General features: G+C 36.7%; 3 protein-coding genes and 1 long non-coding RNA gene across 6 annotated transcripts; 2 read left to right on the top strand and 2 right to left on the bottom strand.

The window, feature by feature from the left end:
- The first annotated feature begins 4,381 nt into the window (after positions 1–4,381).
- Positions 4,382–6,484, top strand: LOC130540426 (calmodulin). The gene is made up of 2 exons (NM_001422348.1): positions 4,382–4,616; positions 5,880–6,484. The coding sequence occupies exons 1-2, from the start codon at positions 4,541–4,543 to the stop codon at positions 6,251–6,253; spliced, it is 450 nt and encodes a 149-aa protein (NP_001409277.1). The 5' UTR covers positions 4,382–4,540; the 3' UTR covers positions 6,254–6,484.
- Positions 6,485–7,142: 658 nt separating this feature from the next.
- Positions 7,143–10,605, bottom strand: LOC114724537 (ubiquitin-conjugating enzyme E2 22-like). 2 transcript variants are annotated; one of them, XM_028910898.1, is made up of 7 exons: positions 10,391–10,605; positions 9,311–9,448; positions 8,751–8,895; positions 8,592–8,669; positions 8,126–8,238; positions 7,867–7,970; positions 7,143–7,619 (listed from the first exon to the last, which is right to left on the bottom strand). In XM_028910898.1, exons 2-7 carry the CDS (start codon positions 9,311–9,313, stop codon positions 7,253–7,255), a joined length of 810 nt encoding a protein of 269 aa, XP_028766731.1. In that variant the 5' UTR covers positions 9,314–9,448; positions 10,391–10,605; the 3' UTR covers positions 7,143–7,252. The 2 variants fall into 2 exon arrangements, with proteins under 2 accessions (XP_028766731.1, XP_028766730.1); XM_028910897.1 differs by having other exon boundaries at positions 10,484–10,605.
- Positions 10,606–13,140: 2,535 nt separating this feature from the next.
- Positions 13,141–14,988, top strand: LOC114724512 (dihydrofolate reductase). Its single transcript, NM_001422349.1, has 6 exons — positions 13,141–13,325; positions 13,440–13,532; positions 13,618–13,716; positions 14,092–14,133; positions 14,215–14,446; positions 14,538–14,988. The coding sequence occupies exons 1-6, from the start codon at positions 13,203–13,205 to the stop codon at positions 14,693–14,695; spliced, it is 747 nt and encodes a 248-aa protein (NP_001409278.1). The 5' UTR covers positions 13,141–13,202; the 3' UTR covers positions 14,696–14,988.
- A 437-nt stretch (positions 14,989–15,425) lies between these two features.
- Positions 15,426–21,907, bottom strand: LOC114724544 (uncharacterized). 2 transcript variants are annotated; one of them, XR_003738325.1, is made up of 10 exons: positions 21,815–21,907; positions 21,262–21,367; positions 18,985–19,060; positions 18,221–18,373; positions 17,182–17,487; positions 16,430–16,651; positions 16,039–16,107; positions 15,864–15,954; positions 15,639–15,737; positions 15,427–15,494 (listed from the first exon to the last, which is right to left on the bottom strand). It is a non-coding gene; the product is annotated as an uncharacterized LOC114724544 (long non-coding RNA). The 2 variants fall into 2 exon arrangements; XR_003738324.1 differs by having other exon boundaries at positions 15,426–15,737.
- Between the last annotated feature and the right edge of the window lie 4,296 nt (positions 21,908–26,203).

Below are 26,203 nucleotides of genomic sequence, written 5' to 3'. Positions count from 1 at the left end.
GGAGGGTTGTGTTAGGCCCTCGACAGCCAACGTAAAAACCCGTCGAATCTCATGAACATGAATCAACGAAGTAATTATGCTAATGTTAGGTCGTTGCCCAGATGTGACGCGCTGTATGGCTCGAGTACAGTGAGAAATGAGCTAGAGTCGCTGCATCGTCGCCCGGATGTAGTGTTAAATGAGCAAGGGCTACCGCACTCTCTTGGACGGAGGCGGCTAAAGAAGTTAGTTCATGAGACTGAGATTAGATTTGGCACTTGGAATATTGGGACGTTAAATGAGAAATCTATGGAAGTAGCAGGAGTTATGAGGGACATAAGGATTAATATCTTATGCCTTCAAGAAACCAAATGGACTGGAGAAGCTGCCAAGGAACTTGGAGAGTATAAACTTTGGTACACAGGAAAGGTGAGCACAAGGAATGGGGTTGGTATCATCGCTGATGGGACATGGAAAAAAACGTGGTAGAGGTTAAAAGGTTTGAGGACAGAATATTATCGTTAAGAGTAATTGTTGGAAAGGATACTATCAATATTATTAGTGCCTATGCATCTCAGGTTGGGGCAGAGACACACCTTAAAGATAAGTTTTGGGAAGATATGGAGGGCTTGGTTCAAAGCATACCACTCGAGGAAAAAAATTTTATCGGTGGGGACCTTAATGGACATGTTGGTAAAGAAGCAGGACAATTCAGCGGGGCCCATGGTGGTTTTGGTTTTGGGGAGCTTAACAGTGGAGGACAATCTATTCTCGATTTTTCTCTTGCATACGATCTTAAGATTGTCAACACTTGTTTTAAGAAGCGAGAGGAGCATTTAATCACGTACAAAAGTGGTGTCTCAAAATCAGATTGATTTCTTTTTGGTTAAGAATCCGGACAGAAGATTGTGTACTAATTGCAAAGTGATTCCAGGAGACGGGGTGAGTGCCCAACATAGAGTACTTATCCTTGATGTATGTTTTAAGAGTACCAGGCAAAAGTATCATCAAGTGGCAAAACCCAGGATTAAGTGGTGGCAGTTAAAAGGAGAGAAGCGGGAGTTATTCAAAAGGACTCTTTTGAAGGAAGGGAATTGGGAGTTGCAGGGAAATGCAAACATGATGTGGGAAGAGATAGCTACAAGGGTTCGTTTGGTAGCTAAAGCAATTTTGGGAGAATCCAAAGGCCCTGGTCAAAGAGATAAGGAGACTTGGTGGTGGAATAAGAGTGTGCAAGAGAAAGTCAAACAGAAAAAAGATTGTTTTAAGGCCATACACTTGTGCAATAGTGTAGAAAACCAGGAAAAGTATCAGTTGGCTAAAAAAGAGACAAAGAGAGCAGTGAGCGAAGCACGTACTAAAGCTTATGAAGGGTTTTATCAGGAGTTAGGAACAAAGACGGGAGAAAGAAATATTTACAAGATCGCGAAGCAAAGGGAGAGGAAAAAGAGAGATCTGGACCAAGTAAAGTGTATAAAGGATGAAGATGGTAAAGTGTTAGTTACTGATGGTGATATTAAGGACAGATGGGAGGCTTACTTTTACAAGTTGTTTAATGAGGGAAGCAATTATGCGACTCAGGACTTGCAGAACTTGCTAATTAACGAAGATGATCGGAATTTGGCTTTCTACCGCAGGATACGTATCGGAGAGGTTAAGGCGGCTCTCAAGAAAATGGACAATGGAAAAGCCGTTGGGCCTAATGGTATCCCTATTGAAGTTTGGAAATGTTTGGGCAATGAGGGGGAGGTGTGGCTAACCAAACTTTTTAATGAAATTCTACGCTCTAAAAATATGCCGGATGAGTGGAGGAAAAGCATTTTAGTTCCTATTTACAAGAATAAAGGAGACATTCAAAACTGTGCAAGCTACAGGGGGATAAAATTATGAGTCATACAATGAAGTTGTGGGAAAAAGTGATGGAATATAGATTGAGGTTGGAGACTTCTATTTCGGAAAACCAATTTGGATTTATGCCAGGGAGATCCACATCGGAAGCAATCTATTTACTAAGGGGTTAATGGAGAGATATAGAAGTAAAAGAAGAGATTTACATATGGTTTTTATTGACCTGGAAAAGGCTTATGATCGTGTGCCAAGAGAAGTATTGTGGAAGGCTTTAGAAAAGAAAGGTGTACGGGTTGCGTATATCAAAGTCATACAAGATATGTATGAGGCGGTAACTACCAGTGTAAGGACGCCTGGGGGCGAGACAAAGGACTTTCCTATTAAGATTGGCCTACATCAGGGATCCTCTCTGAGTCCGTACTTATTCAACATTGTTCTGGATGTTCTAACTAAACCTGTTCAAGAAAGAATCCCTAAGTCCATGCTCTTCGCGGATGATATAGTTCTTATGGCGGAATCAAAAGAAGAGATTAACACTAGTTTGGAGTTATGGAGAAGGACTTTGGAGTCGAAAGGTTTCCGTTTGAGCAGGAACAAAACAGAATATATGCATTGTGATTTTGGAGGGAGGCAAGGTAATAGGGATTTGGAGGTGAGGATGGGAGAGCAAATTATTCCTCAAGTATCAAAGTTTAAATACCTAGGATCCATTATACAGGAGGATGGGAAATTGATGGAGACATTTCTCATAGAATACAAGCTGGCTGGTTAAAGTGGAGGAAAGCTACCGGAGTTATTTGCGATAAGAAGGTACCTGAGAAACTTAAAGGAAAATTTTATCGGACTGCTATAAGACCAGCTATGATGTATGGTAGTGAATGTTGGGCAATAAAGGGAAAACAAGAGCACAAAGTCGGAGTAGCAGAAATGAGGATGTTGAGATGGATGTGTGGTCATACAAGAAAAGATAGGATTCGAAATGAAAAGATCAGGACAAGAGTCGGTGTGGCACCTATCCAAGAGAAAATGGTTGAAAATCGCTTAAGATGGTTTGGACATGTGCAGAGAAGGCCTTTGGAGGCCCCGGTGAGGAGGGTGGATCAAACAAGATGGAGTCCCATAAAAAGAGGCAGGGGAAGACCGAGAAGAACGCTGAATGAGGTCATTGAACGAGACCTCCTAATCAACAACATATCTAAGGATTGGGTTGTTGACAGAGCACGATGGCGTCGTGTGATTCATGTAGCCGATCCCACCTAGTGGGATAAGGCTTGTTGTTTGTTTGTATTCAGAAAAGATAAAATAATTCCTTCGCGATAAAAAAATCATATGGTGAGTACGGAGAAGTTGACGTGGCAGCAAAAATGGCCACCATGAGCGAAGGCCTCCGCGTCCAAACCGCGTAACCGGGTCGCACTAGGCGTCGACAAAGACCCCCTAATTAATTAAAACGAACAAAAGCCACCAACCAATCAAGAAAGACGATCATCCAAATCCTTGAATTACTCTTCACCGGCTTGTCTCTATTTTTAGTAATCCCAAATCCTCTCGATTTTTAATGCGTGCTTGTCCTTAGGGTCCTTATCCCCTGCGTCCACTTCCCATCTGTCATCTCATGTTTGGGTGGGTATCACCATCTATCAGCTCTTCTACGTGGGCGATTGACGCAACTGCCCAGTGACACCATTCGGATTTCGGACAGGATCCTTATCCTCCATTCCTGTGCAGCCTCCATCTGATCTCTTCACCATATCCGTGCCTTGGGGAAACACCACTGCGCATACCTAAAATACCCCTCTCGCATCAACAAATAGTTATTAAAGTTTTAAATTATCTAAACTCCTTGCTAAATCATATGCCCTTCTGTCTTTGGGCAAAAAAAACAAAAAAAAGTTATATACTTCTTTTATTTTATTTGTAAATCAATTTTAATGTAATTCTTTAAAGCTAAAAAAAATTTGAAAGCATTAAACAATATTCTTTCTATTTGTTGATTTGTAAAAAATTAATTTAAAAGACATCCTATTACTCCTGTATTTAAAAAAGAAAATAAAATAATTATATAGAACTAAATGAAGACTTTGGTATTTTAATTTTATGTTATCTATTCAAGCGAGAATTACAATAAACTCCGAGGATACGACTAATACAAAATATTATTTGTTTATCCTAGGACTCTTACTCATATATATATATATATATATATATAAATTACTCAGCGCAGAAAAAAAAGGATATAGATAAATTATTATTTTTTTGGTAAACATATAGATAAATTATGAAACATTTAGGAGATGTTTTGTTACATCTCATGGTTGATTGGACAAGATTATCCAAATTGGATGCATGACACCTGAGGGCTTCATGGTCATTTAAGCACCTAAAGTAATCAATTAATGAAATCGCTAATTAAAATTAAGATTAAAACAATATAAGTTGAAAAATGAGAAAAATAGCAAATAAACGAGTAAAGGGCGTGCGGTAAAAATAGGATGACATGAAGGGCAAATCGATAATAACAAGGGGGCTAACCGGCCCAGGAGTTGTTGAATGGCACATCCTTTGATTTTCCTATAAAAATGGCAGCTTTTATCTGAAGATTCAAAACCCTCTCGTGTTTCCTGACAATCTCTGATCGGTTTCTCCGAAACAGAATAATCATTTTGAAAGGAAGAAGAATTACGAGAAGGAAGGGAAGAAAAAAGGAACAGCAATGGCGGATCAGCTTACTGATGAACAGATCTCTGAGTTCAAGGAGGCCTTCAGCTTGTTCGACAAAGATGGAGACGGTTCGTCTCTCTTTTTCTCGCTCTCTATCGCTCTTTCGTTATTTCAATTGACCTATGAATAATTTTATGTTTTGAGTTATTTCTAGACCTAGCTGTCTTCTGGAGGTGTTTGGCAAGCGGATGCTGGTTTGTGGTTTGGGAAATTAAATGGATTAATGAATTTGAAGAAGTTTTACCGTGCTTCTGGAGAATTGTTTGGTGGCGACGTTGAGATTTAGATCTTGCATGGTTTCGATTGTTGTTCTAAATTTCACGGACTAATTAGTCGATAATTCTGCGTATTACCGTTTTCTTTTCCATCCCCATTTGACGAGCATATTCAGAGTAGAAACAAATGAGAGAATTTTTTTTTTCTTTTTTTATGCGCAGAGTTGTTATAGATGATCTTCGATTTTACAGGAATAGTCTTGCTCAATTTTAAAATGCTCGTCTTGCCTTTAGAAATGAATGAATTGCTGTGTTAAAAGTTTACGCATCTGCATGTTGGGTTCTGTTTTGATTCTAAACAGGAGGTCAAAGAGTGGGAGGAAGAATAGGGGTCAATGAGGGGAAAAAGTTAGATTGCACTTTTTTCCATTGTTTGTGTCTCACATTCAGATCATGAACCCTGAAAGCAAGGGTAACTGACAGAATTAATTACTTGCTTTTGTATAAATCCTACTATTGACTTTTCCTTTTCCTTAGTAAAGAAGATAAGTAGCCATGTGATGCGATGATAGAATATAATGATAGCTTCCTTATGGTATGTGTTCCCCACCCCTACCCCCACCCCCACACCCCCCCTTTTTTTTTTAAAATGTCATTGTCTTCACATCTGTTGAAAATAAATCGAGATGAAGTGTAAATTGCAATCTGCAATTCGAGAAGAGAACTTAGAGCCCATGTATGCTGTTTTTATAAAATGCAAAACCATTTGACAGAAAGGCCTTCCCTTGCCAAAGTGGGAATGCTGCAGTTACACATCTGCATAGCATTATTTGCCAGAAAGTCTAAGCTTGCACTCTACTGAGAACCCATTCCTTCGCTAAAAATTCTTTTCCTCTTATATACTGTTATGTGTGCCAGTGTGTGCCAGAGAGTGTGTGTGTGTGTAAATTTACGCAGAGACGTTTGAGCGATTTTGTATTGTGGTATTTGACAATATGACACTAATGTCAAATTGATTGATAGCTTTTGTATTGTATAGTTGCGAACATGCCTCTCTGTCTTAGCCTCATTGAATTTTTGAAGCGGATTTTGATAGTGTGTGATCTCACCTTTCAGGTTGCATCACAACCAAGGAGCTTGGAACTGTTATGAGATCACTGGGGCAGAACCCAACTGAAGCAGAGCTCCAAGACATGATTAATGAAGTAGATGCCGACGGAAATGGTACTATTGACTTCCCAGAGTTTCTAAACCTTATGGCGAGGAAAATGAAGGATACAGATTCTGAGGAGGAGCTAAAAGAGGCATTTCGGGTTTTTGACAAAGATCAGAATGGATTCATTTCTGCTGCTGAGCTCCGCCATGTGATGACCAATCTTGGGGAGAAGCTTACTGATGAAGAAGTTGATGAGATGATTCGAGAGGCTGATGTTGATGGCGATGGCCAAATAAATTACGAGGAATTTGTTAAGGTGATGATGGCAAAGTGAACCCTAAATCTCCGCCAAGATCCTGATGAAAAACTATAACTGCGAAGAAGAGATAGAAGAAGGGGGACAGGGTTGACTTATATAATGATACTCTTAGACTTTGTACTTTTTTATTGTTAAATCTTTGTTTGATGGTTCTGAATCAAACCTCTGTGACATGTAGTGCTAAGCTAATTGTTTTGGTGGAATGGTATCTCCAGTTTGTCTTGTGATTGTGTCACAAGTTGATGGTTATTTCACTCTTATTTTCGGTTTGCCATGCCGGATAATTGCAACGTAAGGAAGTCGATGAATACGCTGTGTATGCATGAGATTGCAACAGCCTGCTAGATGCCCGGAAACCTGCCTCTTTTCTCCAATTAAAATTAAAATTATTCCCAATCGCGTATAAAGAATTTTTTTTTTCCTGGGAAAAAGCGTAAAACTCTAAAACAGATCAATTATAAAAAAATAATTAATAATTAATAATCTAGTAAATAATAAGGTAAAAGGATTTTTTTAAAAAAAATTATCTTACTGTACATTGATTACTTGGCACAAGGGTTAACAAATTGAGCGAATGGATTGGCCATACCACACAAATAGTCTAATCTCTAGGGATCTATAAATTTAGCTAAAAGATGGCCTGAGAGAGAAAGTGGTTGAACAGATTACCCAATCCCTCCTTTTTCTTTTTCTTTTTTAGTTTGGGTATACAACCCATCGGCCCAGCCCCTTCGTTAGCTAATTGTAACTTCTCCGAACCAACACAACACAGAAGCAAAGCAAATATTCACTTGGTTTTTTTTTGGGGGGGGGGGGGGAGGGATGGTTTACCACGACGCAATAGACCAGGAACAGAACAGTACAATTTCATCCATTATCTCATGGGAAGTACTCGTCAAAGTACACGCACTGTTACACCCGTCTTCCCTGGGCAGCCACATTCACGTTCCCCCCCTCCCCTTTCTTTCTATCAACTAGGCAACAAATAAAAAGTTCAAATATTGAACGGCATCATCACAATCTTTTCAAACTTTTCTTTCTGGCATCTATCTTCTTCTTGTCTGCCTGAACTTTTGCTGCTCCAGTTTCCTTCCTTTGTAATATTGGTGCAGCAGGAACTACCGTTGCAGTAGTAGACCCGTTAACAAGAGCATCCGTTGTTACAGTAGCTGCCTGTTCTAGATTGTTTCCTCCTCTCACTGTGGCGGCTGACTGACCCAATGGTGGCTGCAATGGCATTGCAGCACCCGATGCCGCATTTTTCACTTCACTATTAATTACTGAGGTGTTGATTTGATCAACATTCAGTGCAGTCGTTGACTCAGATATAGCTCCAGTTTTGAATTTGGGCTTGGGTTTTGCATGGATTCCAGTGTAAAGCCTATATGCAATGCAACCCCATTAAGTTTATTCGATTGCTAGCATATGAAGAAAAACAACCATGTTTATGTCATAAAAAGTAATGTTAACAGCTAAAATTGATAGTGTCCTTTTCATGATTATGAGCAATATGTCATCCAAAATCATTGTTCAGATTTCAAAATGAAGAAGCTGCAAATCAAGACCAACGATAGCTCAAGAAGTATAGCTTTAAAAAAAGATATATTGTATTTAATATGTCTACTGACCTAGCATGTCTCGCATACTCCTCGTAATTTTCAAGCAGCATTTTGCCAGCTTGCTCATTTAGAGCTGACTCTGGAAATGGTTCAATCAAAAGACACCTGACAACCTGTTTAAAAGAAAAATCAGCATTAAAATGAGAAACAATCATGTACAACCATATTTAATAAATCGATAAGATCTAGAGATGGCAGTGCTCAACTAGACATGCAAATTTAAACCGTGAAATTTTCATGACAAGAACAACCAACACAATAGACTTACAATAAGAACATGTCGCAAACCGAGGGTAGGATTCCAATCCTTCTTCAACGTGTTGACACAAATCTCTCCGTTGGTTGCAATGTTAGGATGGAAAATTTTAGTCAAGAAATAACCTACAATATTTTTAAATAGCTGCATCAGTTAACAGTATTCAAAAACGATAAAGAATGGATGGAATTATTTTAGGCAGGAAAAGTGAAGCAGTGACTACTGAGCAGAAATATCTCCTTGCCTTATATAAGAAACAGACACTATGAAAAAATAAAGTTCAATAAGTAAAAGAGAAAATAAAAAAATAAAATATAAATTTATATCAAGTCACTATTTATAAGCGGTGAACAATGCACCTCATTCTTCTGACTGCGTACAATGTACAGAGGCCCACTTAGATTTTCAAAACAAAAGAACTTCATCAACAATGTCAAGAGCAAATCATAAAAAGGCTCATATAACCGTCTAAACTCACCTTTAGGTGGAGAGTGTGGAAAGTCACGAGATAGTAACAACTTCATACGAAAAACTCCATTTTCATAAGGAGTCCCAGCTGCAAGTATAATTAACTCAAGTTCAGCTTGATTTCTTCACTTAATGCTGAAAAATAAACTTACAAAACAAAATTCCATGCCTGGGCCATCGATGTCAGCATATATTATTGAAAAATCATCATCATTTACAACAACTTTAATGCCCTCGGGAGGGGAATCATCAAGATTTTTCAATTCCTTGGCTAGTTGCTTTATTACATTTGGTGGAAGATTTTCATTGGTTGCCTGAAACAAAAATGCCACAATAAAATTTAAGGATAAGGAATATTGAAACAAACATTCCAATTATTGTCTACGAACTAGCAAGCAACACAATGGCATCATAGCTCCAAGGGTCATCAAATACTGTGTTAAGTTTAGTTAGCCTTACTTTAAGAATACTTCAACATCATTTCCATTCCAATTGTACAAATGAGATTATGATAAGCTATCAGCCTATTAGTACTTGTTATTATAAACCATTGTCAACAAGCACAAGTATATGAACAGATGATTAGTTGTTGAAGGCCAAGAGATATCCTGATTCCATAACAGGAGGCTAAACTCTCCAGAATAAATTTACTTGGCAAAAACCATGCCTGCAAGGTCAATAATTGCAAGTCTAGAGACAATAGCCAGCAATAATAAGAGAAATACTTACCATCTCCGCAAAAATGAAATTGCACCGGATGTTTTATTCAACTGCCAATTAAGGAGGGACAAGCCCTTTATCAAACAATGCACTGAATCTTCAAAATTTCTGCTCAAAGTGCGGGCAAAATTAGAACGGTGAAAGGGCCTGCAAAAATATTGCTGATTAATATGAGAAAATATACGGCTTGGCTTCAGCAAAAAGCTGCCGCAAATGAACTACCAAACGGTAAGAATTGTCAAATATTTAACATAATTGAAAAGAATATAACAAAGACAACAAGCATTGTATATATAACATGAAATCAAAGAGCAGAAAGAATATATTGACGCCCCAATTTAGCGTCACAATGCCCCTAAACAATAGTGCCAAAAAAAAAAATCACTTCATTTTATTTTGCCCAAGAGCACCAAGCGATATCTCCATATACATCAAACAAGACGAAACTGTCAATGACTTGACTAAATCGTTGCAGTCAGAAGAAGCTCATTCAATTCAATTATCTGCTTCTCCATACAAAATCCCACTAAGAGGACAGCTTAATCATCAACACAAACGCAAATACATGCACACATCACAGAATAAATAACTAGTAGCTTGAACATCAAATCTGCTTCAAATAGATTATAGAAAACGTAACCACCGCCCCCATCTTCACACCCACACACAAATATTACCAATTTACCGCTTAACTCAAATGTAATTCGTAAAACCCAGATGACTCGAAAAGTCTGCAAGAGCTATAAAAGCATTTTTTGTGCAGGCACACAAGCACAAAGATTTCCAGAACCTGATTTCATCCACCGCATATCATGCCATCTAAATAATCAACTTTCCCGATAAAAGAAGAAAGAAGATCAAATAAGAATTTGAAAAAGATACTTGCAGATCACCAATCGCATGGTAAAACCCTAATGCGCCACCCTATACCCAAGAATCTCGACATTCCTAACTGAGCAAGAAAGAAATCGGGCGCATGAACTTATAAATTAAAAAAAAAAAAATTGCCTCAGCGTATAGGAAAAGCATAGGCACACAGAGCACGATGTTTGGGAGGGGAAAAAAAAACTCTTAAGGAAGCATCAAAACCTCCACATGAACTCAGAAAGAGAACAATTTGCTCGAACAGTTCCACACAAGACGACGAGAATACATCACTGGAAAACCTAGATGGAAATTCACCTTATCAGAGGCTTTCGGGTGCGAAATTAAAGCCACAGAGAGAGGGAAGGGGGTGGGAAGGTGAGGGAAAGATTGTGAAACACAGAAGAAGAGTGTGTGAAAACAATGGCCTCGAATGATTGATGCGGTGGACTGAGGGGAGAAAATATATTTAATCTAACCAGATGAAACGGAAGCGCTAATAACAATTTAAAATAACATATTAATTAATTATTAATATCAATATCTTCATTAATTTTTAATCTATAAATGGAGTTTTGATTTGAAATGACGTGGGGCTAGCCCGATGCTGTGGATTTATGGACGTTGGATTCTCTATGTCTCGCAAGAAGACAGCTTCTCCACGCGCTCTAGGTGGCCGTGAAGCACACGTTGGATTCTGCCCGGCGCGAAGGAGAAACAAAGGCACACTTTAAACGTCGTAATGATTTGAAATTAAAGTTGTCTCTCCTTTTGCTCGTAATCCAATATCCATCCACCGTCTTTCTTTCAGGGCAAAACAAGGAAGGATGCTTGTAATTTACCAAAAAGCAATTATTTCTTAAATTTTGAATGAAAAACCACTGGAACGAAGTGGTTTCTGAGCCAGACTTGAAAGGCCCATTTCTCCTTGATGCAAATACAAAGAAAGAGACATTCAATGCCCCATAAACGACGATGGGAGAGAATCAGAATTCCGTAATTGCAAAATGGTGGCAGAGTTGTAAATTCTTATTGGGAAGGGGTAGTTTAGTCCAAGGAGGAAAAGTTGCTAGGATAATAAATTAAGAAGCAGGGGAGCGTCCCTTGGCTCGGAATTTGAGATTTGAAATGGAAATAATCAACCAAATAAATATGAAAAGGATACGTTAGGTGCCTGGTGAGATGAGGTGAGTGTCAGGACGTGCGACGAACTCTACCCAGGACCCACCCTCTATGTTTTGTACAGTAGTACTATTATTTTATAAAAAAATAACAAATAATAACCGTAAAACATGAAAAATTATAAATATGAATCCGTTATAACATTATTATTGGGTTTTAATAATAATAGTATAAGTTTTGATAATAATTTTTACGAACAGGTTCTTCTTTGTAATTTTTTAAATTTTATGGTCTATATTTGTGATTTTCTTTTATTTTATTGTTGCTAAATTTAAAATTAAAATATAAATATAAAAAGAATCTTATAATAAGTTTTTGAAGTAGAAAAAGAAAATAATAAAATTCATATTGCTTATTCCATTTTTTTTTTTTTGCTTGAATTTATTTATAAAATTAAAGCTGCAGCCAAGGCTACCAGTGGGTGTTGCGCTGGCGCGACCGTTGGGAGGTCCGCTTCTTGAAGGGTTCATTGGCGCTGGCAGGCGGCTGCGAGGCAACAACTTTTATCGTTACCATAAAATGTAATTTATTATTTAGCCATGCTATTTTAGAAGGAATATGTTCAGACCATATTTTAAATGATCTGCATCATTTATAATTTGTAAATAGTAGTAACGTATAATAATATTGTCATGTAAGATACCTTATCTTACTATCATACCTTTTTTTTTGACTGAACACATTCTACTGCCTCTCTTTCTTAATATAAGAGTCAGTTAACTAATTTGAACAAATTAAAAAAAATTAATTAAATTAGTTATTTATAATAAATGGGTATTGTCTTTCTTAAAATATTCTTACTAATCAAATATATTGGTTAGAACCACTATTATTATAAAGATATCTTTAAAAAATAAATAAATATAGGAGACAAAATGAATTGACATTTTATATTTAGGATCAAAATAAAAATCAAACAAACTTATATTAAGAACCAGAGGTAATATCATACTAAATATTGCGTTATCTCATAATTTAACAAATATTTATATTATTTTACTCTATTCTGTAATCGTAATGCGATCAATGTCAATATGTATGCATATAAATTTTATTAATCGCTAATTATAGATGTTTCCATTTTTTTGGGTGCAGCACATCTCACAAGTTAGCGCTATAGTTTTCCAAGGTGGCCCAAGCCCAAATTGATCCAATTCAGTTTGTTCTGGAAAACGTAAACCTGTTACTCTATCCTATCTTTTCCTCCTCCTTTTTTTTCCGACTCCCTCCTATCTTTTATATATATGTGTGTGTGTATATATATATTAGTTGTTGGTCCACTTTTATTTTTAGTCCAAATATAAAATTTTAATCCACCTTATCTTGGAAAAATAACTACCAACAAATCCCAATAACAAGTTAAAAGTGGTCATTTCTTACTTTAAAATTTGTCACTATATATTACTTAAGTTGTTGTATAAATTTTCTTTTAATAATTATATTCTTTTATTGAGATGTCATTGCAATTTTTCTCTTTATTTTTAAAATTTATTTTTTTAAAAATTATTCTTATTAATATGTAACCATCAATGACAAGTTTCAATCAGGTCTATGCTATTCACTTATTTGTGACATTTTTTTATAATTACATTTATTTTGGAGTGAGATCAATTAATGAATGGAAGGGATTAGAGGAGAAAGCGATACAAGTGGCTGCTGGAGCAGCGCAGTAGTGGTAGAAGTTAGCACGTGCAACACCATCCCGCTAAGTCAAATAACTTCGACGGAGGTAGGTAGTTAAATTCTCAATAAATATATGGAGGTAGGTGCCAGCAAGAAGGGATAAATAAAGTCTGCCCAAGGGAGCTGTACTCCGGCCAACCGGGAAGAAATCTGAAACAAAAGAGAGGCAAAGATGGAAGGTCAGAATGCAAGGAAGATGAAAATACTATGCCTCCATGGATTCAGGACCAGTGGCAGTTTCTTGAAGAAGCAAATCAGCAAGTGGGACCCTTCTCTTTTTGATCAATTTGAGCTGGTAATATGTCTTCCTTTTTCAGTCAGATTTCAAATCCTCTTTCTCATACAAAGAAACAGCCACAAGTAAGGCAGAGATTTAGAAGAATATCAATCAAACTGTTGATCATGACAGGTTTTTCCGGACGGTAAATTTCCCGCTGGAGGAAAGTCTGACATTGAAGGCATATTCCCTCCACCTTACTTTGAGTGGTTTCAATTCAACAAGGTATGAAGTTTCCAGCTCATACTCCTATGAATAGATTTATTCCCATAAAAAGAAAGAACTAAGCTGCTCAACACACATTATTTAGGACTTTACGGAGTACACTAACTTGGAGGAGTGCATCTCATACCTTTGCGAATACATCACAACCAATGGCCCCTTTGATGGGCTTCTTGGCTTCTCCCAGGTACGCATCCATGCTTGCTCCTTAATTCAAAGCTTGTTCAGATTAAAGTTGAATTTATTTTGCTAGCGCTGACCGGCCGTATAGATGCTAAAACCTTTGGTACAAAGACATGAAGAGCGAATAGTCTCAAGGTTAATGATACATAGAAAACAGAATATCATGTTATACTGGTCCAAATATCATTCTGAGTTTCTGACGAATTAACACAATGTTTTCACAAGCCATCTCGAGTTTCAACTCCACATTTACTTCTTTCTTTCTCATTTGGACGGGGAGGGGCCCCACACGCCCCTTACCCACACACCCATATTTACTGATTTTACCTTAGCTAACGGAAAGACATGATTTCTCCTTGTGTGTTTATCTGTAACCCAGGGTGCAACACTTTCGGCACTTCTGATGGGTTACCAAGCACAGGCAAGTAGTTAGTTATTGTAATTTGATCTTATAATGAATACTGAATTATACCATACTGAAGGAGAAACATGGGGTTTACAGGGGAAGTTGCTAAAGGAGCATCCGCCCATGAAATTATTCGTATCAATATCAGGATCAAAGTTCAGAGATCCGAGCATTTGTGATGTTGCCTACAAGGACACCATCAAGGTTAAATCTGTCCACTTCATTGGGGAAAAAGACTGGTTGAAACTGCCTTCAGAAGAACTAGCCACGGCTTTTGACAATTCCCTTATAATAAGGCACCCTCAAGGTCACACCGTGCCGAGATTAGGTCTTCTCTCTCCCCTCCTTTTCTCCATACGCAGAAAAAATCTGTTATCTAAACTAGTCAACAAATTTACCTTGCATTGTATTGCATGCAGATGAAGTGGCCACCACTCAGTTGCGAAATTGGATCAAAGAAGTGTTCCATTCCACCTGTGGTGTGTCAGATGGAACTCACGAAAAAATCAATGGAGAAAAGATATTGGAAGTGAAGGACAGCAAGCTTGAAGAAGCAATTAGTGCCAGTCAGGTTTGAAGCAAGGGAATGGATTAATAAGATGAAGTTGTAGAGGTAACCCAAGTCTGAACATCTGAATTACCAGGACCAGGGCTTCACAGCTTTAGCACAAATGATCATTAAAAATTGATCGTATTAATAGAGTGGAGGGGAATGCTTTATACCTCTGGTAGATATTCTCAGCTTCACATAACTAGGTGAATTCAAATTAATGAATGTTTCAAGAAAAATTACCTTCACTGTGATATTAAATACGAGTTACAAGTTGAGTTTCGCAAGATAGAATTACCTAGGGAACGAGACGCCCATTTAATTAACCCTGGCTAATAGTTTGATAGAGGCATTTTTCCGTCAAAAAAAAAAAAGATCGAGGCATTTAAGTTGCGTGCTCCATTTGTTAACAGCGACTTTTTTTTTCCATGCCTTTCGACCTGAAGTCCTGCATCACATGCTTTTAATGTAAATAAAAATGTCAGGATTTATTTAAAAAATGTATAAAGGATAATGTCATTACAATATAAATTAATTGGAAGAAGGCTTATCTATCCGAGCGTTCTAAATTTCTAATAGCCGGTTCACTTGATCAATATATCCTTGAACTCTGACGTCCAAAATTAGAGAGACCAATAGTTGCTCAACATCATGCTCCGAGATCCTTGAGCTCCTGTGAATGAATGCGTTTAATAAAATATACAAATTGGACTAAACATAACTCAAGCGCCCAATTCGACATGTAAATCTGCAAGTTAGGGAAGGGGGGAATGCATTGACTTTTTAAGTTGACCATGTGAAGAATACTACCAAAGTATTTAGTGACCTATCCCATGCAACCAAGTACGGCGAAAAAGCAGCCAGAGTCCAGAAGATAATGTTCAGCTTGTTTTCTCCGCAATGGGCAAATAGTTCCATAATGCCCCCTTATCTATTCAACCTCTTCAACTGACAGGAGGGCATTACTTACACCGTCCAGACAGACGCAATCATTATCCTCGCACAAAGTTTGCTGAGCTTCACTGAGACGTGATTTCTAAAATTCTTTAGCAGATCTCCAACGTAATTTCTAACAAATGGATCATAGCGGCTCTTCTGTTACTCTGGAAAGTTATGTTCGGAAAATAAACATTTACATAATAATATGAGGACAAATTGGCGCATGAGAATCTTGTGCCACCCTCAGGTGCTTTACCTTTAGAATTTTCTCAAATTCCAATATCTCATTCCACTGATAGGCTGCTCTTTAATTTGTCCCTCCCAAAATTTCCGGGCCATTTTTGTATCTGAGCACACACAACTCAAGAAAGGCAAAATCAGAAGAAAAATGAAAAAGACGAATACCCTAAATTAGGCTGCAAACGACTTACGGTTTTGCTTCTTGTTCATCAAAGGGATTGACCTCATACTCCATCAGCATGTCAGCAAAAACTAGGCACCTGACACGTAAAATAAGAATAATGGGTATAAGATGTTAAAACAAACAAAGACTGCTACAATGTTTCATTTCAGTTGACGGAGAGATTTTTTTTTTTGTTTGGGGGGGGGGGGGGGGGGGGTGCTAATTGATGGACGCTGAGGTAATAGGATGCCTAAATCTCAAATTTATTATAGTGTGCTCGATAAGATATTCAAGTGGTGGATTGGTTCTCATACATCAGTAGTTCCCTTTTGAAGGAGGACGTGCCATTCTGTTTGAGTGCCCATAAACATGTATAAAAAATCATGTTAATGTTAGTCGTTAATCTCTTCAATTCTTACCGGTCAGCCTTCTCTTCTTCCATGCGCACTACCTCAGAAGACCCAGCAAGTGCACCTTCTGGATCAGTTTCAACCAAACCTGTATATCATCTAAATGATTCTCAATATGAACATCCTGCCCCTATTGTTCTTCGTCTGAGTACTCAAATCCAAGGCCCTCCACATCAGCATATACATAATAAAACAAAGGAGTATGCGATTTCTTTATGCCAATTGAAGATGCTAAAAAAACAACGAATATGACAATATTTTTCAGAACAGAGTACTTGAAAAAAGACAAAGCAGTGGTCCGTCATAAAAATCCTAAAGGTACACATGTAGATGCTTAATCTATCAGGTCCTCCGTTTCATTATGCACCAGCAATGACGTTAATGTATTGGAAATGTGGAACATCTTGCTTAAGGACCTGAAAGTTTCTCCAAGAAAATTTCACGAAAGAAAACTTTCGGAACAGAAGATTCCTAGAAACAAGCCCAGCATTGTCAATCGCTGATGCACAGGCAAATAATAGCACCACAGATGAGAAGATCAATTGTGTGACGTTATAAAGATCTTCAACATCAGTTCGAATTCCCACCGTAACAATAATGCAAATGATCACAAGAAGACATAAATTACGTCAAATCCAACCAGAGAGGAAAAAGAAAAACAGGATAAAAGCTGAACAAGAAACCACAAAAAATCATCAAGACGGCACAAAATAAAGAGCACACGCTCCTCCAAAATCGGAAAACAAGAAGGGAGTGCATACCAGAAGCCATGTGGAATAGAATCGATTAATCATCCAAGTAAGGGTTGGTTCAATCGTTATTGAGAGTGAGAGTCCTCAGGCCCACAGGACTTGTTCTACAATCACTCACACGGAACTCAGCATTCAGTGAAGGTGTGAGTTAGGAGATGAAAGAAGAAGAGGGAACAAAAATGCTGGCCTTGCCTCGAACTCAAGCTCATGCCTTGGAATGCTTATCAATTAGCCCAAAACCCAATATCAACAACTTGTTGGGCTGGTTAAAATGCGTACCAAACTCAGGGTTGGTTCCAAGAAAGTTTCCTGCAACTGTAAGGCCACTCATAAGCAACTATCAGGATGATGAGTTTTGATCTCATAACCAGCTCTATCTTCTTTTTTTCGAATCTCTTTTCATCCCTTCTGGTTTAGAAGCGGGGGATGGAGGAAATGGGATTACACCCCTAGAATTGAGACAAAACTATACCGTGATATAATCATGAAGTTATAACTACACATTATTTCACCTCATTCAAACATGCGAGGAAAATATTTCAGTAATACCTGAAGACAAATTGTCATTCTTTTCAGTTTATCAGCTATAGACGCTTCTCTAAATGACTTTGGCAAGTAATAGGAGACGAAAGCTTTTAAATATCAGTTCCACATTAAGATTGTAGTTAATTTTGCTATTGTTCCTTGGTGACAACATTGTTTCCTTTTGCAAACAAGCCTACATATGAAATCTTAAGCCAAAATCCCATAATGCCAATCCAAGAAGGACTTCTAAAATCCAAAGTTGATTGTATCAAAGAAAGAAATCCAAAGTTGAGATTTGCATGCTATGAGGAGCCATACAAGTAAAAGGTTCTGCACTTTCTTTGTACAAATGTGCATGCACCTCTAATGTGAAGTTAAATTAAATGATGAAAAACCCGTTGTACAGTGCTATTGCATTTTTGGGTTTGAAGATGAAAGTAAGATCATATGCATCAATCCTATAATGTTGAACAAGAAAATGAGATTAAGAAATCCCCACGGCTTAGTAGTAGATGGAGCTTACTATTTGACATCAAGCCCCCCTAGTCATGTTGGATAATTAGTTGAAATCCATCTTGTTCTAGTGGATGTGATTTCTTCCCTAGGGATGCGTGAAATTCCAATTATCCCACGTGTCTAGACAACTTTAATATTAGCGTCCAATGGGATATCAACCCTGCAAACATTATCATATTCAAAAAAGCAACCTGGACTAAATATTAAATAACATGCATCCATGCAAGAAATATAAACAATATGTCTAGGCCAGGAGAAGGGCACTACCAAGTCACACATCATTGTGTTCTTATATTTTTCCCATCTTCATTTATTCATTTTCCAAGGCAACAAATTGGTTATAAGATAGCATAGGAATAGGATCCTAATTTCTATAATCACATTTTAGCCACTTAAAATTAACAGTAAAGACAGAGTTCCCAGACCAAATTTTAGATTTAAAAAATGCAGGAAGATTTTTTTAAAATATTTGTGTATAAGTGAAATACATGTTAAAGCAAAATGGAGGAAATCATACAAATCAGGACTTCAATCTCAAAGATCCCATAATCTGCTAGGTTTACAAATCAATTCTAAGTGTAATCATTTTATCATGAGCTAAATGTAAATGTTGTATTTTGACTTTAGTGTTTCCACCATTTGAGGAAGGGAATTGGAGGAAGGGGCAATTTCTTCAACTAGTTTTTGACTTTTTGCGAGAGAGAAATATAGTACATCAAAACAAAATGGAGGGAGCAATAAAAAACATAAAGATACCAATCTCATTCATACCCTACATTAGATGCATATCAGAGTGCTTACATTGGCCTTCCCTCCCAAACCGACTTCTATTAGAAGCAGCATCAACCTATAAATAGGATTCCTTTGAAGCATTTTCACAAAACATTAGCATGGGAGAATAAGGGGAAAAAAGGGAAGTTAAAGGTGCCTTTCCTAACATAAATTATATATGATAGCTGACAACAATTAAAGCGTCTTTATAAATGCAACTACCACTATAAAAAAGATAAGGCATATTAGAACATAACGTTTTGCATCTTCACACATATAACAAACCCTATTTTCAACAATGAACAATTGTTGCATTAAGTGGAAGAGACGTGACACTCCTTAATGAGGTTTAAAGTTCAAGCTAAGTAGAAGAAAAGAAGCATACCGAGAAAGCTACACCTTTTTAGGAAACAATACTCAAATATGAAATGGTCAATAGTACTTGACACTAATAATTGTCACAATTCATGTTTAAAACCTCAAAGTAACGCCCAATTCTTACAATAAAATGATTGTACTTCAATGAGAAATCATAAAAGGCATACACTATTAAAAAATATATATAAAATAAGATGGAATCCCACATCAAATGTTCATGGACTTTATCTGCCTCCAACATTATAACTTTCCAAGTTAGGGGGGAGAAAACTCAAGCCCTGACATTGAGTGGTCCAAATCCTTCAGTGTAGTGAAAGAGAGGCAACAAGACATGAAAAGTCAAACAAAGGAAAAGACGATGTGCTTGAAAGGTGTGCTAACCCCGTCAATAACCATAGTGTCCGTATGCCCAATGAAGTACTCTATAAACAAGGGAGGTAGAGTCCTATGAGAAATTTGGGAAATGACAGCAAAGGAACTCACAGATCTCGAAACCCTGTTTGCAATTTAAGAATTGCCTCAGGATTACATGGTAATCTGTGAAAAACTGGAAGGATACTCCTTAGCCAGTCATTACGTCTCCTTTGTTCAAATAGAATTAATCAGTTCATCGCCTACTTGAATGGTCATTATCCCAAATTAAACGCAGAACCCTTGACCTCCACCAGTCATAGACTAATCATTACCTCAACGAACAGTAGGTTCTTAGACAAAGATAGGATCACCTAACACGCTCACATCTTTCCATTTGCCTTGAATTTCACAATAAGATGCCGCTAGTTCGCTATGACCTCTTCAAAAACTTAATCCACTCAATGCCATGAAATGCATTAACCCCTCCCCAATACAAAAAGACTAAAGGTCCAAGTAACACCTAATACTTGCAATGAAGCCATTGGCACTTCAATGATGTTTGTTCCTTGCACCCCATAAGTGTTAAAGCTAGCATCATACAACATCTAATTTTCCATGAGTAGATTATCATAACGAGCTAATGTGGCTATATCATACCATCTTATACTCTTCAAAAGTATCTTCAAGTATTAACTAAGATATATATAAACTAGAAAAAGAATTTGACGGTTATTAGACATATAAACCTTTTTTGGGTGACGACATGAAGCATATGAAGAACATATAAAGCATTCAATTTTACTGTTAATAGCATCCAACTGGAGCCTTGTAGGAGCAGCTAAAATCCTTACACACAGCCAAAATACAACAGAGGCTGGCTTATGAACAAGACAGCCACACACACACACACACACACAAAACCAACAACAACAGCAACAAGAAGCATACCACAGATCAGAAGAGACCAGAAATCATAAATGGGCAAATATGGATAAGCATCAAAAATAGAAAAAAGAAAGACTCTGTAGTCATCTCTCCTCAAAAGTTTAATTTTTTAATGTATCTTTGTTATTAGCTTCTATTGAGTTCTTTTTTTGTTTTTTTGGCAGAATGATCCCGTATACCATTTTCTTTTTGGTAGGAAAAAATCCGAAATTCCCCATGACATGCTTAATCTGAAATTAAGGAAATCCGCAGCAACTAATACATGAATTCCCCATGTCAGTGAGAACAACTGATATACACAGTACGAGAAGTTCTGGTCAGTATTTAACAAGGAATATCGATGCAAAGAAGATTAATACCAGAAGCCCCTCTTTTGTGTACAAAGTAACGCACGTACAACCTCCCAACAACCAAATAAAGACTCCCGAAAAGTATGCCCATGGACCAGGATGAATTTAAAGAAAGCCAGATGAAAATGGAGAAAGCAAACGTTATTTAACCATACAAGTGAAGATAAGCACCTAAAACTAGCAACGATGAGCTGAAGCACGTACTATTGCAGTCTAAGTTGTGGGAAAACCAAAGGAATTTCAACTTTACCTCTTTATAGTTCCATAACCATGACTACCCACGACCAGCAGTGAAGCATGATGTCTTTCTACAGCATCGCAGAGAACATTCCTCACATCACCTTCCACTACTTCCACTGCAACATCATTCAACCGGGCGAAGATAGGTAATCAGATAATTATGGCACAATTTTTGCACACCTATCTAGAAAGCATTGAGACTTGAGAGTTCTCAACATCAGAATTTAGCACTGTAGCCTGACATTATAATCTAAACATATGAACAGAGAAAAGCACAAAAGGCCACACGCTAAAAAGAACGACCATGTGCAGCATAGCATGACTGCGAAATACGAATACAACGCCATAAACAGTCGATAAAATTTCACTTTCCCTGCTCCACAAGAGTCGGCAGGCACACACCAAACAAAGAATTTAAATACCCATCCCCCTATTATCGGTCTGTGAATGAATTCGTTCATTCGATTTCATTTCTGTTTCCTACAACAGGTTACATTGGAACTAAGAGGCTGGCATCATTACTTTTAAGCGTCAGTGGGTAATCAAAAGAGACCAAACCATACCGAACAATGAGCCAGACAATGTGCACCAAAAGAAGCGCCTGACCCGGAAGAGAGACCGAACTCCCGCTGCCCACTTCACAAAATCCCGATTGGGTTCTGTAAAGTGCTTCTGGACCGACACCATTTGCGCCGGCGACGGTATCACCAACTGGCGTGGCTGCGCCGAAGCTGTCTTCGCGGGCATAGGACGGGTACAACACAGTTGTTTTCGAGACTTGCAGGGGAAGTAGACGAAAGACCAAATCCAAGACGAAGGAGAAGGCTCTGGTTTTGGAAGCACCGTGCTCTCACGGGAAAGAAGCGAGAAGTGGGGAAGAGAGGGAAAGAGGGGAAGGATAGGGCATGTGATCACCCAAAAAAAGCTTACAGATAGGACTCACATCAGAGAAAGGGCGGGAGCGGAGGCGAGGGCAGGAATTTGGTAGTAAACCTAGTGCGAAACTGTCGGCGCGCAAAAGTGATTGGCGCGCCATGCCGAGGCCAGGATTTCAATTAGCCATGCCTTCCCTATTTTTTGCCCGTTGGAATCCGGCGCGGGGTCTCTCCATTTCTTTTACATCCATTTTCCTCCACTTCTCTAATCTTGACCTTTTATATAATCTGCGGCTAAAAAAATGCAAAAAAACATGACATTTAATACCTTTGTATCACACCCTATAAAACTCCCTCCCTTCCCCCACGCTTTCTGTCTCTATTCTTTTTTTTTTTTCTTTCTCTTACTCTCTCTTGGCCGGGTTTTTAGTTTATTATTTATAAAAAGGTTCTAAACCTGGGTTTTAAACACTATTACTCTATTTTTATTTATAAATCAATTGTAAAGAAAAAGATTGTTCCTAAATATAAGTCACTTATTAAGTAATTAATAATTTTTTTTTAATTTTGTCCTATTGACTTAATAAATACAAAGAGTAATAAAGTGAATAGGTGATAAACATATTTTTAATACCTTTTTTAATAAGGCAAATGTGAAAAAAAATTATAAATTTAATGCATCTCTTGATTTACAAGTTTGGAATACAAGTGACTTATAAATAGAGATAAAATGGTATAATTTTTAAAGTGCAGGACAACATATTAATTTATTTATCACTTTCTGAAAATATTGCATTAGTCCACTTTGTTTTTTCTGAGCAACACGCCAATACCATAAAAACAATAAAAATTGTTATCTTAAAAAAATTGTCATTATTCTAAACTTAAGAAACAAAACAAGTAAACAACAATTTTATACCGCCTTCTTTTAACTGATTTTTTATACTATCTTAATTGAATGTCGTGCAACTTTTTTATAGTTTTATCCTTTTTTTGTGTAAAATTTTTATTATTCTAATTTTTACCTATAATTAATAATATGGAGTGAGAATGTAGAGAGAGAACAAGAGAAGAAGATTAAAAGGGAGGAGAGAGTAGAAAGTGAGTGCACAAAAAAAAAAAAAGAAATGGAAAAGAGAGAGTTTTATAGGGTGTGATGTCAAGATATGAAATGCCATGTGCCTTTGCTTTTTTTTAGCCGTAGATTAAATGAAAGGTGAGGATTAGGGAAATGGAGGGAAATGGAGGAAAAAAGAAATGGAGAGGCCCTGTGCCGGTTGGAATCAACCGACTGAATTAAATGGGTTTTTTTTTTAAAATGACAAAATTTGTTACTCTTTTGATCTTAAAAATAAAATCTATTTATTATGTAATTATACTATAAAATGAGTCTCATTTTATAAGATAAATTTTGGCCCAAAAAAAAAATTTATAAGATAAATTACACTACAAAATAGATTTATATTTAGAACAAAAAGAATATTATTTACAATATTATCAATACCAAATAAAATATTATTAACAGACCTCATTTGATATTTAATAATTTTGGACTTCTTTCTTTTGTCATTTTTCCTTTTTTTTGCCGCCTAAAAAGAAGAATATTTCTTGAATATCAAGAAATATGGAAGAAGTTTAAATTTCGTTGAATAAATATGAAATTAAAAAAATTTATTTATTTTCATCTATTTTTCTTTTTATTAAAACCTTTTAATCCGAGTAAATTGAAAACTTCAGTGGCACCCTAATGTAATGTCAAATAATAAAAATTTATTCCATTATCATCATATATTTTTGGCACACGTGATGAAAAATATTTTTAAAATTGTGAAAAAAGCTTTTGTCACAAATTTTTGCGGTTGAGATGTTTGACAAATGGAGTAATAACAATGCAGAAAGGAGAATTCCATTTCGCCTTATAACTACACATGGGAAAAAGCTTTTATTACATCCATTACAAAGGAAGCTTTTTTTAGAGTGAGCGGAGCATTATTTCTTTTTCGCCGTCAAGACATGGATATTACATACATTTTTGAAAAAATTGTTAAAAAATTTAAAATTGAAAAATTGCATAGAGGGATCTGTTGACAAAATTACTAATTCTTATCGATTGTTATCAAAACTAATACTCATATTATAACGTGTTCTTATTTTTAATTTTTTATTTCTAATTTTGTTGTCATGTTTTCTTTTTTCTCTTAACCAACAATACATATACATATATGCATCAAAGCTTTTTTGAAATGTTATACTCATCCAGTTTTAAATATAAGACTTATTTTTTTAGTACAAATTACATTACAAAATAATCCTTATATTAAAAAGCAGTAATTAATATTCTCTTTCCTGTTTACCGCTTTCTTAGTTTTTTGATCACATTTTTGTTCACCGCGAAAATACAGCTCCCCGTAAAATAGCCAAAGTCGTTCATTAATTTAGTTGATTGGGTGAGAAAAATTACAACGAAGTCTCTTGAGAAGATGATATGATAAACTATTTAAATTGAAAAAACATAATGTCTAATATATATAATTTTACGCATATACTATTCTGCATAAGTAATTAACATCTTAGTTGATTTTATTTTTCTACATTTCTAAATATTTTTTTTTTAAAAATTTATCAAATTTTATTGACATGTCAATTTAATCAATAATTCATGCTTTTCCACCGCCATCATGGTTAACTCTCTTTTGCGACCACCACAAACGACCTCCGGATCCTTCCTTAGCCTCCGAAACTCCACACAAACCTATTTCCACATCTGAGGAGAGAGAGTCTGCAAGCGAGACTCAACGTCCTATCCTCTTGTCTTGATAAGAATGGGACTCGAAAAATCCAGTTGTTAAACTTTTCTTGTGTTCGTTTTTTGTTTTTTTGGTTTTTGGTATGGTGTGCAGTGCGTGCTATGGAAACTATCTCGTTAATACAAGCCCGGCTTGTCAATCGCTGATGCACGTGCAAATAATAGCACCACAAATGAGAAGATCAGTTATGCGACGTTATAAGGGTCTTTAATATCAATTCGAATTCCCAACCATAACAATGATGCAAATGATCACAACAAGACGTAAATTACCTCAAATCCAACAAGAAAGAAAAAGGAAAAACAGGATAAAAGCCAAACAAGCTAGGAACAACAGAAAATCATCAAGACATCACGAAACAAAGAGGACACGCTCCTCCAAATTGGGAAACAAGAAGGGAGTGCATACGCAATGTGGAAAAGAATCGATTAACCATCCAAGTTAGGGTTGGTTCGATAGCATTCAGTGAAGGCATGAGTCACAGGAGACCGGAAAAAAAAAAAAAAAAAAGAGTGGCAAAGGCACTATTTGGAATTATGATTGAAGTACATTTTACGTTAGTTAAGATAAAATTTTCTTATATATTTACTTCATAAATAAAAAACTATTTCTAAACTACTTCAAACAGACCCCAAAAATGATGGTTTTGCCTCGAACTCAAGCTCGCACGCTGGAATGCTTATCAATTAGTCCAAACCCCAGCAGCAACAACTTGTTGGGCTGGTCAAGATGCGTGCCAAACTTAACTTAGTGCTTAACGTGAGGCTTGAAGTGAACCTACTCTACTACTCCAGGTCCAGTTTAATTATTGCTGGAAAAAAAGGTCCAGTTTAATTATTACACGCAGACTAAAATAGTAACTAGACATTATTGAAAATGTAAACTAAATAAATCATGATAGATTAACTGTTGATCATATTTGTTTGCGTAGATGGATAAAATAGAGAAACGGTAAAGAGAATGAATATTATTAAATTAAATTGTATTTTGGAGTAAAGTCAGGAAAAAATCACATATACTATGAGTTGGAGAATACATAAACGGACATGATGCTTGGTTAAAAAAAATACTCCATAAAAATAGGGAATGGTCAATTAATTACAATTCAATAAGAGCGTAACTACGTACACAAGGGATAGATGAAAGAGGTTAATTAGGGACTATAAGCCTAGGGCATGCTCCCGCCGTGCTATGTATTTGAAAATGAAGCTGATATGTTAGGTCAGTTATAAATAGGGCAGCCAGCAAGCGAAAGAGAGGCTATATAAAT

Source organism: Neltuma alba, unplaced genomic scaffold, assembly GCF_004799145.2.
Source record: "Neltuma alba isolate B1F8T4 unplaced genomic scaffold, ASM479914v2 tig00012192_pilon, whole genome shotgun sequence".
In the NCBI taxonomy this organism is placed as follows: Eukaryota; Viridiplantae; Streptophyta; class Magnoliopsida; order Fabales; family Fabaceae; genus Neltuma; species Neltuma alba.
This window is presented reverse-complemented; position numbering and strand designations above follow the sequence as displayed.

Excerpts from the sequence above, each read along its gene's own strand:
- LOC114724512 (NM_001422349.1), top strand. The coding sequence starts at position 13,203 with ATGGAAGGTCAGAATGCAAGGAAGATGAAAATACTATGCCTCCATGGA. Across the intron at positions 13,533-13,617 it reads AGTGGTTTCAATTCAACAAG|GACTTTACGGAGTACACTAA; the intron begins GTATGAAGTTTC and ends CACATTATTTAG. Across the intron at positions 13,717-14,091 it reads GGCTTCTTGGCTTCTCCCAG|GGTGCAACACTTTCGGCACT; the intron begins GTACGCATCCAT and ends TCTGTAACCCAG.
- LOC130540426 (NM_001422348.1), top strand. The coding sequence starts at position 4,541 with ATGGCGGATCAGCTTACTGATGAACAGATCTCTGAGTTCAAGGAGGCC. Across the intron at positions 4,617-5,879 it reads GTTCGACAAAGATGGAGACG|GTTGCATCACAACCAAGGAG; the intron begins GTTCGTCTCTCT and ends CTCACCTTTCAG.
- LOC114724537 (XM_028910898.1), bottom strand. Across the intron at positions 7,971-8,125 it reads GTTTGCGACATGTTCTTATT|GTTGTCAGGTGTCTTTTGAT; the intron begins GTAAGTCTATTG and ends TCTTTTAAACAG. Across the intron at positions 7,620-7,866 it reads GAGTATGCGAGACATGCTAG|GCTTTACACTGGAATCCATG; the intron begins GTCAGTAGACAT and ends CATTGCATATAG.